Source organism: Piliocolobus tephrosceles, chromosome 9, assembly GCF_002776525.5.
Source record: "Piliocolobus tephrosceles isolate RC106 chromosome 9, ASM277652v3, whole genome shotgun sequence".
Lineage (NCBI taxonomy): Eukaryota > Metazoa > Chordata > Mammalia > Primates > Cercopithecidae > Piliocolobus > Piliocolobus tephrosceles.
The window spans coordinates 109768183-109782680 of record NC_045442.1 but is presented as its reverse complement, the minus strand read 5'-3'; the positions used below and the strand labels follow the sequence as shown (position 1 = coordinate 109782680).

General features: G+C 39.4%; 1 protein-coding gene across 9 annotated transcripts in view; it reads left to right on the top strand.

Moving 5' to 3' along the window:
- The window catches only part of MLLT10 (MLLT10 histone lysine methyltransferase DOT1L cofactor), a 213732-nt gene that overhangs the window by 57407 nt on the left and 141827 nt on the right, over window positions 1–14498 (top strand). For all 9 annotated transcript variants that reach the window (XM_023223168.2, XM_023223165.2, XM_023223164.1 and 6 more), the window contains one exon: window positions 5577–5686. In XM_023223168.2, coding sequence (XP_023078936.1) covers window positions 5577–5686 — 110 coding nt within the window. The remainder of the gene's footprint in view (window positions 1–5576; window positions 5687–14498) is intronic.

Below are 14498 nucleotides of genomic sequence, written 5' to 3'. Positions count from 1 at the left end.
CTATTTTCTTTCCCTTTTTCCTTTCCCTTTTTCCCCTTTCCGTTTTCTCCTTCCCTCCCTCCCTCCTTCCCTTCCTTCCTTCCTTCCTTCCTTCCCTTCCTCTCTTCCTCTTCCTCCTCTGCCTCTTCCTCTTCTCTTCTTCTTCTTCCTCTTCCTCTTCTTCTTCCTCTTCTTCCTCTTCCTCTTCCTCTTTGTCGCCGAGGGTAGAGTGCAGTGATGCAGTCATAGCTCACTGCAGCTTCAAACTACTGGGTTCCAGTGATCCTCCTGCCTCAGCCTCCTGAATAGGTGGGACCACAGGCACACCATGCCTGGCTAATATTTTTTTCTTTTTGTATTTTTTGTGGAGACAAATGGTCTCGCTTTGTTGCCGAGGCTGGTCTCGAACATCTGGGCTCAAGCTGTCCTCCTGCCTGATCCTCCCAAAGTGTTGGGATTATAGGCGTGAGCCCTTGGGCCTGGCCTATTTTTGTATACTTAAGTCAATTTTGGTGCGCTCTATTTTTCCAAGAAATTTGACTACTTTGTATAAGTTGCTGAAATTGTTGGACTGACGTTGCCAATAGTATTATTATATTATTATTATTATTATTATTATTATTATTATTATTATTTTGAGATGGAGTCTTGCTTTGTCACCCAAGCTGGAGTGCAATGGTGTCACGATCTCGGCTCACTGCAGACTTCACCTCCTGGGTTCAAGTGATTCTCTGCCTCAGCCTTCGAGTAGCTGGGATTACAGGCAGGCACCACCACGCCCAGCTAATTTCTGTGTTTTCAGTAGAGATAGGATCTCACCATTTTGGCCAGTCTGGTCTTGAACTCCTGACCTCAGGTGATCCACCTGCCTTGGCCTCCCAGAGTGCTGGGATTACAGGTGCAAGCCACCACACCTGGCCGCCAATAGTACTTTATTATTATTTTGCTAATTTTGCTGGCATTGGCAGTAATTACCTCATTGTTATTCTTGATGTTCGTGATTTGTGTTCTGGTTTTTTCTTTGTTTTTATTTTTTATTTTTTTGACCAGTCCAAATAGAATTGTTCAATTTTGTTGACCTTTTTAAAGAAAGTTTTGGGCTTTGTTAATTTTTATTTCATCTCCCTGTTTTCTATTTTGTTAAACTTCTGCTCTCTATTATTTCCTTCCTACTACTTACTATGTGTTATATATTCCTCTTCTTTTCTAACTTATAAAGGTGGAACCTTAGGTCTTTTAATTTAGATTTTCTTTTCTAATGAAAATATATATGCTGTAAGTTGTTCTCTATTGCTTTTATTGAATCCCAGAAGTTGTGTTTTTTTGTTTTTGTTGTTGTTGTTGTTTTTGCTGCTGTTGTTACTGTTTTGAGACAGGGCCTTAGTTTGTCACCCAGGCTAGAGGGCAGTGGTGTGATCCCGGCTTACTGAAGCCTCGACTTCCCGGGTTCAAGCGATCCTCCTACCTTAGGCCCTAAAGTAGCTGGGAGTACAGGTGCATGCCACCTTATCCAGCGAATGTCTTTTGTATTTGTTGTAGAGACAGGGTCTCACCATGTTGCCCAGGATGGTCTCGAACTCCTGAGCTCAAGTGATTAACAGGCGTGAGCCACTGCCCCCAGCCTACATCTCAAGTTTTGATAAATTTCATGTTTGTTGCCATTCCGTTCAAGACATTTTCCAGTTTCCCTTGTGGCTTTCTCTTGAACATCTTAGTCTATCTTGGACAGAAGTAGAAGTCTGCTATTTGTTCTTAACATTGATTTTCCCTCTTATTTCTTATTTCTCTTTGTTCTTTCTGTGATTATTTTTTAGTGCTGTATTTTAGTCAGTTTAACAATGCAACTGGTTAGTATTGCATGTAAATTTAATTAATTATATTAAATTGCCTTAAATTGCCTTCTTGGCTATATCTCTTCCTATATATATTCAAGTATTTATATTTATCTATATAGTGGTTGTGGTAGGGATTATAATTTTCTTATCAGTAAATTCAGTCTACTGAGTGTACCACTTTTTTTTTTTTTTTCTTTTTGAAACGGACTGTTGCTGTGTTGCCCAGGCTGGACTGCAGTGGCACTATCTCGGCTCACTGCAACCTCCACCTCCCGAGTTCAAGCAGTTCTCCTGCTTCAGCCTCCTGAGTAGCTGGGACTACAGGCACACACCACCACACTCAGCTAATTTTTGTATTTTTAGTAGAGACATGGTTTCGCTATATTGGCCAGGCTTGTCTGAAATTCCTGACCTCAAGTGATCTGCCCACCTTGGCTATCCAAAGTGTTGGGATTACAGGCATGAGCCACCGCGCCCGGCCTGTGTGTATGTATCACTTAACACGAAATGTAGAATGAAACCATATGGACTTCTTTTATCTGTTCCTTTTCCAATCTTTGTTATAGTTTTATACGAAAGCTGCGTACATTCACAAACCTTTCCAGTCTTTTAATATTTAATGGTCATTTGTATTGTAAATGAGTGTGAAGGCATTATTGTTCCATATGTTCATCATATATTAAATGTACCTACATGTTTATCGCTCTTTATATTTTTCTTCAGTTCTGAACTTCCTTCTGGAATCATTTTCCTATTACTCAAGGAAAATTGTTTGGTGTTCCCTTTAATGGAAATCTTTTTTTATTTTTATTTTTTTATTTTATTTTATTTTATTTTTTTTTGAGACAGAGTCTCACTGTGTCGCCCAGGCTGGAGTGCAGTGGCCGGATCTCGGCTCACTGCAAGCTCTGCCTCCTGGGTGCACGCCATTCTCCTGCCTCAGCCTCCTGAGTAGCTGGGACTACGGGCGCCCGCCACCTCACCCGGCTAGTTTTTTTTGTATTTTTTTAGTAGAGACGGGGTTTCACCGGGTTAGCCAGGATGGTCTCGATCTCCTGACCTCGTGATCCACCCATCTCAGCCTCCCAAAGTGCTGGGATTACAGGCTTGAGCCACCGCGCCTGGCGGAAATCTTTTTAAAAAAAAATGTTTTCTGGCTTTATTTAGCTACCTAGTTTTTTGTTTGATAATTTGCCTTTTGTCTTTAAGATTTTCATTTCTTTCCCTTAGTTTTCTGTAGTTTTATTAATGTCCCTTGGTGTATATCTTATATTACTCTGATTTATAGTGGTTCTTCAGTCAGTGGCTTTGGGTCTTCTGTTCTGGAAATTTTTTAGGTATTATCAATTCAGATACTGCTTTCATGCCATTTTCTCTCTTATATTTCTCTGAGACTCTGATTACGTGTGTGTTAGACCCATCTGCCTATTACATTTTTCATGTGTCTTGTTCCATTTTTTGTATTTCTTGCTTTTGTGTTTTGTGCTAACATTCTGGATTTCTTCTGACCTGTTTTGTTCGTACTAGTTCTCTTCTCATCCATGTCTAAACCATTGTTAATCCCACCCATTGATTTTTTTTCTTTTTTTCTTGAGATAGGGTCTCTATCACCCAGGCTGGATTGCAGTGGCACAATTATAGTTCACAGCAACCTCCAACTCCTGGGCTCAAGCAATCCTCCCACCTTAACCTCCTGAGTAGCTGGGACTATAGGTGCATGCCGCCGCACCTGGCTCATTATTTTTTTTTGTAGAGATGGGGTCTCACTTTATTGCCTAGGGTTGTCTTGAACTCCTGATCAAGCGATCTGCCTCAGCCTTCCAAAGTACTGGGCGGTGGCAGATGTGAGCCACTGTGCCTGGCTGATTTCTAAATTTCCGCTTTACTTGTGGAATTTTAATTTAGTATTATAGTTTTCAGTTCTTTGCATCAATTTAGAATTTTGTCTTGTGTGTACTTGATCATAGTAAGCATACTTTAAAATCTTTATCTGATAACTCAAATACTGATCTGTTTTGATTTTCTTGTTTCTCCTTATTTTTGTTCATATTGTCTTGTCTGTCATGTGTTTGGTACTTATTGTGCTGGAAATTATATGTAATTAAGAAAGTTTAGGCTGGGTGTGGCATCTTGTATCTGTAATCCCACCACTTTGGGAAGCTGAGACTGGCGGATCACTTGAGGTCAGGAGTTCGAGACCAGCCTGGTCAACATAATGAAACCCCGTCTTTACTAGAAATACAAAAATTAGCCAGCTGTGGTAGTGGGCACCTGCAATCCCAGCTACTTGGGAGGCTGAGGCAGGAGAATTGCTTGAACTGGGAGGAAGTTGCAGTGAGCTGAGATTATGCCAGTGCAGTCCAGCCTGAGTGACAGACCAAGGCTTTGTCTCAGGAAAAAAAAGGGTAGAAATTATCTGTAGCCAAGATGATACTATTTTCTTTTAGAGAGGATAGATGTATATTTGCATCTGGTTGGTGCCTTAGGGGTTGTAATTTAAGATTATCTTGGTCAAATTTCAGATTTTGAGATGGTCAGAGCCCTGGTGTAGTTTCTTTGAGGGTCTGTGTAATTTTAGCGTATTCTTACCCCTGGTTTGCCCTTCAGTGTTGCATCTGAAAGGAGAGGGGTTTACTTGTTCCCTTTTTCTCTTGGTTGTTTATGAATGTACATCCCTGTACTATTAGGCCTCTGAGTTTGTCAAAAGTAACCTTCAGGCCGGGCGCAGTGGCTCACGCCTGTAATCCCAGCTTTTTGGGAGGCTGAGTTGGGTGGATCACCTGAGGTCGGGAGTTCAAGACCAGCCTGACCAACATGGAGAAACCCCACCCCTACTAAAAATACAAAATTTAGCCAGGTGTGGTAGTGCATGCCTGTAATCCTGGGAGGCTGAGGCAGGAGCATTGCTTGAACCTGGGAGGCAAAGGTTGCAGTGAGCCGAGATTGCACCGTTGCACTCCAGCCTGGGCCACAAGAGTGAAACTCTCTCTCAAAAAAAAAAAAAAAAAAAAAAAGTTCCCTTCATCCTCACCACTGCTTTCTCTGAAATAGACAAATGTTCCCTGGGCAAAAGAGGCCAAAAACTATACCTAGGACTTTCATTCTCTTCCAGTTTTAGCCCAGAAACTCCTATCTTTAATACCTTCAGTTGGGAGGCTGAGGCAGGAGAATTGCTTGAATCCGGGAGGCGGAGGTTGCAATGAGCCGAGATCGCACCATTGCACTCCAGCCTGGGCAACAATAGTGAAACTCTATCTCAAAAAATATATATACATATATATTTAATATGAAATTTAACACATTTCAAATTAAAATAGTGAAATGATTGCTATTACTAATATTAAAAATATTGACACTAAGATAAAAATAATTTGATGTTGACATTTAAAATGATTGATTATTAAATTTTATCATAAGTATTAAACTTTTAAAAACTCCTTTTATAGTGGTTCTCAGAGGTAGTGTTGATGTGAATATTTGGTCGCCTATATAAGAAGTGTTAGTGCCGACATCTGAATTTATGAATGTTTCCCTTTATTTATATTACTGTACATCATAACTGGGGAAATGATTAAGAATGCTTTTTTTTAGTAGTGGTTTGAGTATTCTCAAGCAATGGAAGTAAGACAGCAATGAGAATTTGTTAATGTCCTTGTTGTGTGTTTGTTTCAACAGACATTTGAGGCATCTGTTAAGGAAGTTAATGATGTTAATTTGCTTTTGATAAAACTGAAAGTATGACATTTATTTATTTATTTTTAGGTTGGGCCCATGTGGTTTGTGCCCTGTATATTCCAGAGGTACAATTTGCCAATGTTTCCACAATGGAACCAATTGTTTTACAGTCTGTTCCGCATGATCGTTATAATAAGGTACAGTGGATATTATTTTATTACTGTTTGAATATCACTGCTGGGAATTAGGAAGTTTTTGTGTTTTTAAAATTACAGGTCTCCATCAAATTTAGGGGAGATTTGGAAAAAAAAATTACTACACCAAACTACGGTTATTAAAATGTTATTAATATGTTACTAAGGTCACAGGAGTACAAAGCAAGCAAAACTGTCTTACCTTTTATAGTAACCTAGGTATTTAGTATTCTACAATTTACAGGATATTTTAATCCTTAGAGATGGGCCCTTTATGAATTATCTACCTCTTTTGTTCTTTCAATTATCAAGAGTCTGTTAAATTTGAATTATTATTTTGCATAATATTCATTATAATGTATCACATTCTTTTTTGAAAAACAGTCCTATATTAGAATGTTACCTGTCTCCCCTGCCAAAGTTATTTGTACCCCAAGATATGGTTTTTATTGTTGACCTTAAAAAAAAAAGTTTGCTTTTTTCCTGTATATTTTTCTTCATTTAGTACATATATATTATTGTTTTATTCTCCTCTCCATTTTAGGTTTCACTATTACCCAATGTGCCTTTAGATATAGTTTTACTATTTAATTGAAGGTACACATTCCATCCTTGGAAGAAATAGCAGCCAGCTTTAAGATTTTAAATGTTTTTGTGTAAAAAAACTTTTTATTATGTAATTAATATTTATTTTAAAAACTTGAAAATACATACAAGTAAATAAATATAAGACAAAAATCATTCATAATCTTATTCAAGCTCATCCAGGTTTTTTCCTGTGTATTTTTGCTTATAGTATATACTTACAAAAAAATTGAATTGTTTTTGCTTATATTTTTTGTTTGCTTTTGAAACTTACACAGCATCTTTTGTGTGTCAATAAATTGTGTTTCTGCTGTATTTTTAATAGATACTTAGTCTGTAATACAGAATATCATGAGATTTAACAAACTGTAAATTTAATTAAGCAACCCTTTGTGGTTGAAGGGCCTAGTTTGGTGTCTGGCATTTAGTATACACTGCTAGCATCTGTGTAAAAGTGTGTGGACATTTTGGAAGCTTCAGTAAATACATTGTGTGAAATTGTCCTCTAGAAGTTACCGTGTATTAGCTATATGTGAGATTGCTCATAACTCTATATTATGTTAGGTACACTGTGTTACCCTTTTAAAAACTTTGCTATTCTTTCTAGTAAAAAAAATATTAAAATGTTTGAATGAGTTTATTTGAGTACTGGTAAGGTTAATTATTTTAAAGTATTTTTTTTTGAAGATTATTCATGTATGTTAATTGACCTTTCCATATCTGTTTGTTTTTAATATTGTACTTTTTTTTACAAAGTGTTTTAGAGATCATATTATTTTGTCTTATATATTTGTTGTGCGTGTTTTTTCCCATAATTTAACGTTTGGTTTTTAATTTTATTACATTTTCATAGTTGTTGGGATTCTAGCAGGTTAATTTTTTCTAATGCAGAAGTTTACATTTTTGAGGTCATTTATGCAAATACTCTTTATTGTTTCTGCCTTTGATGCTATGCAAAGAAAATCTTTTTTTTTTTTTTTTTTGAGACGGAGTCTTGCTGTGTCTCCTGGGCTGGAGTGCAGTGGCCGGATCTCAGCTCACTGCAAGCTCCGCCTCCTGGGTTCACGCCATTCTCCTGCCTCAGCCTCCGGAGTAGCTGGGACTACAGGCGCCCGCCACCTCGCCCAACTAGTTTTTTTTTGTATTTTTAGTAGAAACGGAGTTTCACCGTGTCAGCCAGGATGGTCTCGATCTCCTGACCTCATGATCTGCCCGTCTCAGCCTCCCAAAGTGCTGGGATTACAGGCTTGAGCCACCGCGCCCAGCCAGAAAATCTTTATACTAATGTACTTTTTGGTTTTTTTTAGTGCTTTGGAAGTTCATTTTTAAAAACCTTGTTTTTGTTTTTAATTTTAAAAGCATTAAAACTTACAAACAGGTTGCAGGAATAGTACAAAAGAACTCTTCCTTCCCTAAACCGTTTGAGAGTAACTTACCAATATAATATGCTGTCGCCCCTCAGTACTTCAGAATTTCCCATAAAGAAGGATATTCTCTTGGGAATATACAATATGCCATCAAAATAAGGAAATTAATAGTGATACATTATTACTGTCTGATCTTTGGAACCCATTCATGTTTCTGTAGACATATTCTTTATAGCAAAAGAATCACAAGCTGCATTTTGACTCTTTGGCCTTTTTATTTATTTTTATTTTTGTACAGAGTCTCGCTCTGTCACCCAGGCTGGAGTGCAGTAGTGCAATCTCGGCTCACTGCAGCCTCCACCTCCTGGGTTCAAGTGATTCTTGTGCCTCAGCCCCCTAGTAGCTGGGATTATAGGTTTGCACCACCACATCCAGCTAATTTTTTTGTGCTTTTAGTAAAAACAGGCTCTTGCCATGTTGGCCAGGTTGCTCTTGAACTCCTGGCCTCAAGTGATCTGCCTGCCTCAGCCTCCCAAAGTGTTGGGATTACAGGCGTGAGCCACCCCACCTGGGCCTCTTTGGTCTTTTTAAGTCTCAAATAGTAACTCAGTCTTTCCCTGAGTTTCCTAACTTTGATACTTCTAAATATAACAGGCCAGTTACTTTGTAGAATGACCCCTTATTTGGATTTGCCTGATGTTTCATCATGATTAAATACAGTTATGTTTTTAGCAGGAGTTTCACATGTATGATTCTGTGTTCTTTTGTTTGCATCCTATCAGGTGGTACGTGATTTCAGTTTTTCCTTGATCACTTGGTTAAGGTGTGTCTGTCAGGTTTCTCCACTGTGAGGTTAATCTTTTTTCTCTTCATAGTCAGTGTGGATTTTGTGGGGGAAGTACTTCGTATATAAACATCTTGTTCCTTGTGCCTTTTCCTCACTAATTTTAGCATTCATTGATGTCTCTTGACCTAATTTATGACTAGGATTGATGGCAACTAGTGGTTTTCTAATTTCACCCTTTCTTTTTACATTCATCAGTTGACATTCCACTGTAAGGTGAAGCTTTCTTTACTCCCTAGTATTTCTATTAGTATGGACTTATGCTATTTTATTTTAATAAGTCATATTCCACTAATGTCATTTCTTTTGATGTTCATACTGTCTCAGGTTTGCCTGGTGGGACCTCTTTAAGCTGACTTCTATGTCTTTTGACCTATCATTTCAGAGAAGCATTTCTCTACTTCTGACACAGCAGTATAATCTAAGCTCATCTTGTATTATTCCTGCTGTAGTTCTGAAATCACCATTTCTCTGAGGAGCCTTGATTTCTTTTAGGTGAGAATAATATTTAGGAGCCAAAGTGGGTGCTAGGTATGGGTTATTGCTACTCTCAGTCAGTATGGCTAGGAAATGTGTCTGTGTGTTTGTGTGTGTGTGTGTGTGTGTGTGTGTGTGTGTGCATTCCTGCAGAGATACATATTACTATAAATTCACATCTATATTGTTTCTATATCTATGTAGAAAACTGTGGGCCAGGCGCGATGGCTCACGCCTGTAATCCTAGGACTTTGGGAGGCCAAAAACAGCGGGATGACTTGAGGTCCAGAATTCGAAACCAGCCTGGCCAATGAAAACCTATCTCTACTAGTCCCAGTTACTCAGTAGTCCCAGCTACTCAGGAGGCTGAGGCAGGAGGACTGTTTGAACCTGGGAGGTGGAGGTTGCAGTGAGCCGAGATAGTGCCACTGCAGTCCAGCCTGGGCAACACAACAACAGTCCGTTTCAAAAAGAAAAAAAAAAAGAGTGGTACACTCAGTAGACTGAATTTACTGATAAGAAAATTATAATCCCTACCGCAACCACTATATAGATAAATATAAATACTTGAATATATATAGGAAGAGAGTGAGATTCTGTCTCAAAAAAAAAAAAAAAAAAAAAAAAAATTGACTGGGCCCGGTGGCTCACACCTCTAATCCCAGCACTTTGGAATGCCCAGGCAGGTGGATCATGAGGTCAGGAGTTTAAGGCCAGCCTGGCCAAGATGTTGAAACCCTGTCTCAACTAAAAAAATACAAAAATTAGCCAGGCATGGTAGCGGGCGCCTGTATTCTCGCTACTCAGGAGGCTGAAGGAGGAGAATTGCTTGAACCTGGGAGTCGGAGGTTGCAGTGAGCCGAGATTGCACCACTGCACTCCAGCCTGGGCAACAGAGTGAGACTCCGTCTCAAAAAAAAAAAAAACAAACAAACAAAAAAAAGAACAAGCTGTGAGGTCACACAATACTTTTGATTCATTATGTGAATATACAATACACACACACCTCTCTATTTCTGTAACCATCTCTATATATTGAACTCCATATGCTTATGGTAACCTCTCCAAATCTAGCCCAACAAAACAGGGTTCATTTCAATTTTTCCCCCATGTTTATGATTCTCAGACAGAAACCTGACTCTTACTATTTTTAATAGTTTACTTATTTGATCATCCTCCTGTTTTGACATACCTTCTGTTGCTGCTCCACCTAATGCAGATGCTATTCTAACCCAGTTCAGGGTTGCTGCTGCTTTCCTGCATGCCAGTCCTTTTCACCCCTCTTGGGATTTGATATTCAGCTTCGGTTCACTACTTCCACTTTGGTTGATCTTTTCACCTTGCGCTGAGATTATCCCCACCACTATCCCCAGCCCCTTAGGCGAGCCAACCTTACTCAGGCTCTTATACTTGTATTGGACTGCCCCCTCCTCCCTAGCATGGATAATTACTATGCTTGAACCCACCTCATGGCCTTTTTTTTTTTGAGACAGGGTCTCACTTTGTCTCCCAGGCTGGAGTGCAGTGGTGCAGTTTTGGCTCACTGCAGCCTCGACCTCTTGGGCTCAAGCAGTCCTTCCACTTTTTAGCCCTCTAAGTAGGTGAGACTACAGGCGTACCCATCACACCTGGCTAAGTTTTTTGTATTTTTTTGTAGAGTTGAGGTTTCATCCTGTTGCCCAGGCTGGTCTTGAGCTCCTGAGCTCAAGTGATCTGCCTGCTCTGGCCTTCCAAAGTGCTAGGATTACAGGCATGAGCCACCATGCCCAGCCCCATCTCATGGCTTTAAGACTAAAGTGTTCAAGTAGAAAAGGAGTGAGGGTAGACCAAAGAAGGAACTATTTAGATATAAGTATTTTATTAGCCTAGATTTAATTTTAGAATATGGTAAGATATGTGCCTAACTTTCCCCTCCCACCTGGTTAGTCAACTTTTTCAACACTATAGCTGAATAATCTATGTTTTCCATTGTGATTTGAAATATTGTTTGAATCATTACTAAATTCTTTTTTTTTTTCTTTGAGACGGAGTCTCGCTCTGTCGCCCAGGCTGGAGTGCAGTGGCCGGATCTCAGCTCACTGCAAGCTCCGCCTCCCGGGTTTACGCCATTCTCCTGCCTCAGCCTCCTGAGTAGCTGGGACTACAGGCGCCCGCCACCGCGCCCGGCTAGTTTTTTGTATTTTTTAGTAGAGACGGGATTTTACCATGTTAGCCAGGATGGTCTCGATCTCCTGACCTCGTGATCCGCCCGTCTCGGCCTCCCAAAGTGCTGGGATTACAGGCTTGAGCCACCGCACCCGGCCATCATTACTAAATTCTTGAATGTTTGAGTATGTTTCTGGACTTTTTTTATGTTCCATTGGTGTGTCTATTTTTATTCTGGTACCACACTATTTAAAATTGTTATGGCTTTATATACATTTTAGTACATGGTAAGACAAATATTGTCATGTATTTATTTTTCTAGATGAACTTAGGACTAATAAAAAAGCACAATTTAGACTATATTAGGGTTACAGTGAAATACTATTTTAGGGATGAATATATTTTTATAATATTGACTCTTTCCTTCCAGAAACATGGTGTATCTGTTTATCAAGTTTACTTTTTTTCTTCTTTCTATTTCTTTCCTTTTTATAGCTTTTCTTATATGCGATCGCTTTATGTTTGTTGGATTTTTGTTGTTGATTTGTTTTGTGCTACTTAGTGTTAGAATAGGCTCAGTGGCTCATGCCTGTAGTCCTAGCACTTTGGGACGCCCAGGCAGGAGTATCACTTGAGTCCAGAAGTTTGAGACCAGCCTGGACAACAAGCAAGACCCGTTCTCTACACAAAAGATAACATTTAGCCAGGTGTGGGGAAACACATGCGTCTGTAGTCCAGCTACTCAAGAAGCTGCAGTGGGAGGATCCCTTGAGCCCAGGAGGTCGAAGCTGTAGTGAACTGTGATTGTGCCCCTGCACCCCTGCCTGGGCAACAGAACAAGACCCTGTTCAAAAACGAACAGCAAGCAAAGAAACAAAAAAGAAAAAAAGTTAATGGACTGGGTGTGGTGGCTCACACCTATAATTTCAGTACTTTGGGAGGTTGAAGTGGGAGGATTGCTTGAGCCCGGGAGTACCAGACCAGCCTGGGCAACATTCTGAGACCCCATCTCTGCAAAGAAGAAAAACAATTAGCCGGGCATGGTGGTGCTCGCCTGTAGTCCCTCCCAACTACTCGAGAGGCTGAAGTGCGAGGATCACTTGAGTCTGGGAGGTCAAGGCTGCAGTGAGCTATGATTGTGTGACTGTATTCCAGCCTAGGTGACAGAGTGAGACCCTGTCTCAAAAAATAAAAAAAGTTAATAATAAGATTTTGTTCATATATATTCTTTATGCCTAATAATGGGGCATGCAATTCTGAAATGACAGGAATGATTGCAAAATGGTTTTGAAGACATCAGTCCTTAATGGATGATAGGTAATAAAGGATACGTTTGGGAACATTTATTTACTGGGCATTTACTATGGGCCTACTTTGTATCAAGCATTGTGTTAGACCCCAGGAATTCAAGGATAAATAAAATTAGGGGGTTTCCCCTCCTCAAGTAGGAAGACAAGTAAATAAATGTATGAAAATTAAAATATATATTACATAACAATAAGGCCAAATGGAGTATTATGGGTAAATAATGAAAGGAGGGATTATTCTTGTCGCAGGAATTGAGTAAGGCATACAAGAGAGCTTCTAGGGCTTTGCAGAATAATTAGGCATTTGACCTGTGCAGAAAAGGATCAAATAAAAATTCCAGACAGAGAAAGTGACATAACCTAGGGTAGCAGGTGCAAAGGGAAGAAGTGGTAGGCATGTTCAGAGAATAAAAAATAGTCCTATGTGGCTAGAACATTGTGGAATTTAGGAAAAATGAAATTTTGTGAGTACTAGGAAAACAATTTTCTGGAATATCTTTATTGTATATCTAAATAGCAGAGAATTCACTGTATTGACCTGTGAAATTTTTTACATGTTGTTAAATATATAATGGCCAGTTTTAAAAATATTTATTTATCAATTTTAATAGGTTTTGGGGGAACACATGGTGTTTGGTTATATGACTAAGTTCTTTAGTGGTGATTTCTGAGGTTTTGATGTACCCATCACCCAAGCAGTTTACACTGTGCCCAATGTGTAGTCTTCTATCTCTCACCCCATTTCCACCCTTTACCCCAAATCCCCAAAGTTCATTGTGTATCATTCTAATCCCTTTGTGTCCTCATAGGTTAACTTCCTTTTGTTTAGTTGGTTGGTTGGTTGGTTGTGTTTTTTGAGACAGAGTCTTGCTCTGTCACCCAGGCTGGAGTGCAGTGGTTTACTCTTGGCTCACTGCAACCTCTACCTCCTGGATTTAAGCAATTTTCATGCCCCAGCCTCCCAAGTAGCTGGGGATTACAGGCATGCATCACTACTTCCAGTTAATTTTTTTTGCATTTTTAGTAGAGACAGGTTTTCGCCACATTGGTCAGGCTGGGCTTGAACTCCCAGCCTCAAGTGATCCACCCACCTTGGCTGCCTCCCAAAGTTCTGGGATTACAGGTGTGAGCCAGTGCGCCTGGTCTATTTATTTTTTATAGAGACAGGATCTCCTTATGTTGCCCAGGGAGGTCTCTAACTCTTGGTCTCAAGGAATCCTCCTGCCTCAGCCTCTCAAAGTGCTGGGATTATAGTTGTGAGCCAGCAGCCCTGGCCAGTGGCCAGTTTTTGTAAAATTTAAATAATTGGATCCTATTTTTATATTTTTGACTGCTAATATTTTCTTCTGTTACATGCATTAACTCATGATTTCACTGACATGTTTTGTTAAAATTACCTTTTAATAAGTTTTCAGAAATGTGAAGATTGTGGCAACAAAGGGATTTGGGAACTTTTTTGGGGTAGAAGCTTATATCCTTCAGAATCAAAGAAGCATTCATTTTTAGAAAGCTACAGTTTCCATAGAGAGTAGTTAGCAGATGATGAATATATCATATGTGTATGTATATGTATATGTATATTTTTAAATAGTCCTTTATATTGGATGGCCCTGAAGTAAAGAGTGTTTATAAGTATAGGAAGGATGAGCTAGGCCAGAGAAACAAACAAAAACATCAAAAAACATGATGTCATCTAATTGTAAGATTAAACCTAATGGAAGTCTTAGAAATTGCTAACCTGTTTCCCGCTTATTTTTTTCCAAAAGTAATAGTAGTGGATAGCAATTAAGTTTTCATCGGTATATTTAGTGTCTGTGTAAACAATCTTTTTTTTTTTTTTTTTGGGACGGAGTTTTGCTCCGTGGCCCAGACTGGAGTGCAGTGGCTCAATCTTGGCTCACTGCAACCTCCATCTCCCAGGTTCAAGTGATTCTCCTGCCTCAACCTCCCAAGTAGTTGGGACTACAGACCAGGATGGTCTCGATCTCCTGATCTCATGATCCGCCCACTTCGGCCTCCCAAAGTGCTGGGATTACAGGTGTGAGCCACTGCGTCGGCCAGAACTTTGTTTTTTTTTTTTTTTTTTTTTT